This window comes from Cyprinodon variegatus, unplaced genomic scaffold, assembly GCF_000732505.1.
Source record: "Cyprinodon variegatus isolate N-32 unplaced genomic scaffold, C_variegatus-1.0 Scaffold446, whole genome shotgun sequence".
NCBI classification, from domain to species: domain Eukaryota; kingdom Metazoa; phylum Chordata; class Actinopteri; order Cyprinodontiformes; family Cyprinodontidae; genus Cyprinodon; species Cyprinodon variegatus.
This window is the reverse complement of record NW_015150899.1, coordinates 414,318-417,703: the sequence shown is the minus strand read 5'-3', so window position 1 is coordinate 417,703 and position 3,386 is coordinate 414,318. Positions and strand designations below refer to the sequence as shown.

General features: G+C 37.1%; 1 protein-coding gene across 1 annotated transcript in view; it reads right to left on the bottom strand.

The window, feature by feature from the left end:
* The window catches only part of ap3b1 (adaptor related protein complex 3 beta 1 subunit), a 91,916-nt gene that overhangs the window by 19,413 nt on the left and 69,117 nt on the right, over positions 1-3,386 (bottom strand). The window contains exon 25 of the mRNA XM_015389047.1: positions 1,439-1,536. Coding sequence (XP_015244533.1) covers positions 1,439-1,536 — 98 coding nt within the window. The remainder of the gene's footprint in view (positions 1-1,438; positions 1,537-3,386) is intronic.

The window sequence follows — 3,386 nt, the reverse complement described above, 5'->3', positions numbered from 1 at the left end:
ATGAACTATGAACTGAACTAGTTCATTTTAAAATGTGTGAACTGAACTTTGAACTAGTTCACATAGAAAGAGAACTTTCCCAACACTGTCAAATCCCATATACCAGATTGGATAATGATCAAAGTATTGATCAGAATCAAGCTCTTAGAGCATGGTTATTTCCAATCATAGCGATTTTAAGCCTTACAATATAACGTTGAAGGGCAAAAAGTTGCATTTAAGACTAAGTCCAATGCATTTTTACATTATGTGATCAGTATTGTCCAATCTATGTCACTTCTCATTAAAATGAGTCTTATGCTGCATTCACACCGAACGCGCTTTGAGCAGCAGAAGCAGCCGGTTTACATGCAAAGTCTATAGTTGAAGCGCAAAAGGCAGCTGATGCACAAGTTGGAAAATCTGAACTTTTGCTGCTCGAAGCGCCACAACAGGCAATCAGAGAGCGGCTCCGCTATGTGTTGGTGTCCTGGAAGGATATGCAGGCATCAAGTTGTCAAACAGCTCGGGTGAGACGAAATTACCTAAGGAAACGATTCTCGCACAGCTCTTGGAGTTGGAGGTAAAACTCCTCAAACTGAACCCCTCTGAAGTATCTGGTTTAGTTTATTGGTTTTACTCAAAAAAACACAACATAACTCTTTAATGTTACAACCCAGAATTAATACAGACATGGTTCATAGGCGCCTAATGATGTCGTTCTCTTGTTTTATTTAGTAAATGAAGCCAAGCCAATATGGACAAGAATCAAAGATGAAGCAGCAGACTCTGCTCAGATCACATTCGGTGTGAATGCAGCGATAAATCAATTGAAAGTTTTTTTAGGGTTACATGACGTTAGATAAAGTTTTTTGATAAAGATTGTTTATTATAATCAGAAAACTAATTTAACATTTTCTTCTTCCATCAAGGTAAGTGAGCTAAGCTATTTAGGTTTTATTTTAGTTATGCTTTCAATTTAATGGTCATATATCTCACAGCTGTCAATTAACTGGATAAAGATATTTTTTACAACATAAAAGTCCAGGAAAATTGATCCAAAGTCTGCACATGCAGTCTTATCTGTAAACTCACCCGGATCCACTTTGTTTTTCTTTAACTGATTTCCTGCCTGAACAAAATGCTCTTGGTGGAACATGGTGCCTGTGCAGTTTCCACCTCCAGTGGAACCGTGGGGTAAGAAATCCCACTCAGGAAGGTATCCACAGCCTTTACCCTGAAGCTAATAACTGAGCTGAGATGCAAACCCACAATTCATCCTTCATATGTTTTCACAGATGTTTAGCCATACCAAACAAGGGAAAAGCTTATTGCCTTTGTACAACACTGATCCACTGGTGTTTTACCAGAATAAAGTGACAGATGTCTAAAATTCTGATGGATTGTTTTCATTTCTATCATTTTCATAAAAGAGAACTATAATAAAATGTGTACTCACTTTGTTCTTTGCAGAAGTCTGGTTCTTGCATGGTACTGGGCATTAAGAGCTCTCCTACAGCGGGCTGAATGGATACGCTGAACTGGTCCTCCTTGGTGCTGAGGAAGGATCAACAGAATCATAAACCGTATTGCAGAATTACAGACCCTTTTAGATATTCTAACATGCTCCTCACAGGGCTTTGGGTATCTTTTAATTAAGATGTTTTTTTTTACTAAACCTTTTGACGCTTCCCTCTTTAAGCTTTCATCTAAAAATCTGTAACTATCTGAATCAGTTTTAGCGTGGCTCAGCCCTTCTTTTCTACATGATGAACTAAACTTAAATAAACTGAAACAACTTGATTTAGTTTGTAGTTTGCATGAAGGAGAAGGAAAAAATGTAGACAGCAGAATCCACAATAAGCCCTTTAGCAAGCAGCTGCTAGGTTTCTTAGGTTCCTCTTGCAGTGCAATATTACTTACGTTTTTTTAGTCTTTAGTAAATACCCCCTAGATGGTAGTGATATTTTTTTATGGTAAATTTTGATGATTCCATGCATATTTCCTTTAAGATGCTGTACAGCACATGGGGTCACAATTTGCATAACTGTCTATTATAGAACACACATCTTTTCTAAGAAACATAAAATATGAGCAAACGAAACCTAAGGTGAACACTGACCACATAAAACAGGCATTATTCATTACTTTTAAAGCTAAGCGCTAAGTGTAGAGTAGCAGATGGTTATCAAGTAAAAATAAAATAAACATCTGATATCTAACTTCTTTTATCTTATCACCTGGTGAAATAAATCTGAGCTATATTTTTAAACCACTAACAATGTAGGTTTAACATTTGTTGGAGATTCTGAAGCTAGCAGGGAAAATATGTCAGAAAACATGTGTGTTCTAGAATAGACAATTGCTAGTGTCGTGCAAATATATTTGTACTTATTTGACAAAAGCAAATTGTGACCCCATGTGCTGTACAGCATTATGTTCATTCAGCTCCTGAAAGGAAATACGCATGGAATCATCTAAATTTAGCATAAAAAATTATCACTACCATCTAGGGGATATTTACTGAGACTAAAAAACTTAAAGGGGAACGCCATTTTTTTTTTACATTGGGCCCTTTATTTTACGTTATTACATCATGTTCTACTCATCCGTATGAGTTTTGTGTCATTTGGAGCCGTTCTGAAGATATTCCGTTAGGTTATAGCCAAGTAACGTCTTCCTATGGGCAACGACTTTAAGGCACAAACTAAAATGTTCATAATTTATCATTTATGGTACGCCAGCATTCATAACATGTATGCGAATCACTGTCCCCTAGACATCCGTGGTTATATATTTTTATGTTTATATCTTTTGAAAACAAAGCAGCGCATGTATGACGTCATCTGGGCGCCGGACTGGAGTTGTGACAGGCAGCCCGGGCCACAGGCGGCTACGCTCTACCCCTTCTATTCATTCGGCTAGCTAATCTAAATCGTTCAATCCCATTTTGAGAGCGAGCGTTTTGTTTTTAAAAGATAAAAATATAAAAAATATAACCACGGATGTCTGGGGGACAGTGATTCACCTAAATGTTATGAATGCTGGCATACCATAAATGATAAATTATGAACATTTTAGTTTGTGTCTTCAAGTCGTTGCCCATAGGAAGACGTTACTTGGATATAACCTAACGGAATATCTTCAGAACGGCTCCAAATGACACAAAACTAATATGGGTGAGTAGAGCATGATGTAATAACATAAAATCAAGGGCCCAATGTAAAAAAAACGGCGTTCCCCTTTAAGTAATGTTGGACTACAAGAGGAACCTCAGAGAGAACCTGAAAGTCCACAAGACCCTATTGTAAACTTAACGCCGAAAGTTGATTGAAACCTAGCAGCTGCTTGCTAAAGGGCTTATTTTGGATTCTGCTGTTTACATGTTTAAAAAAATCTTTATATAT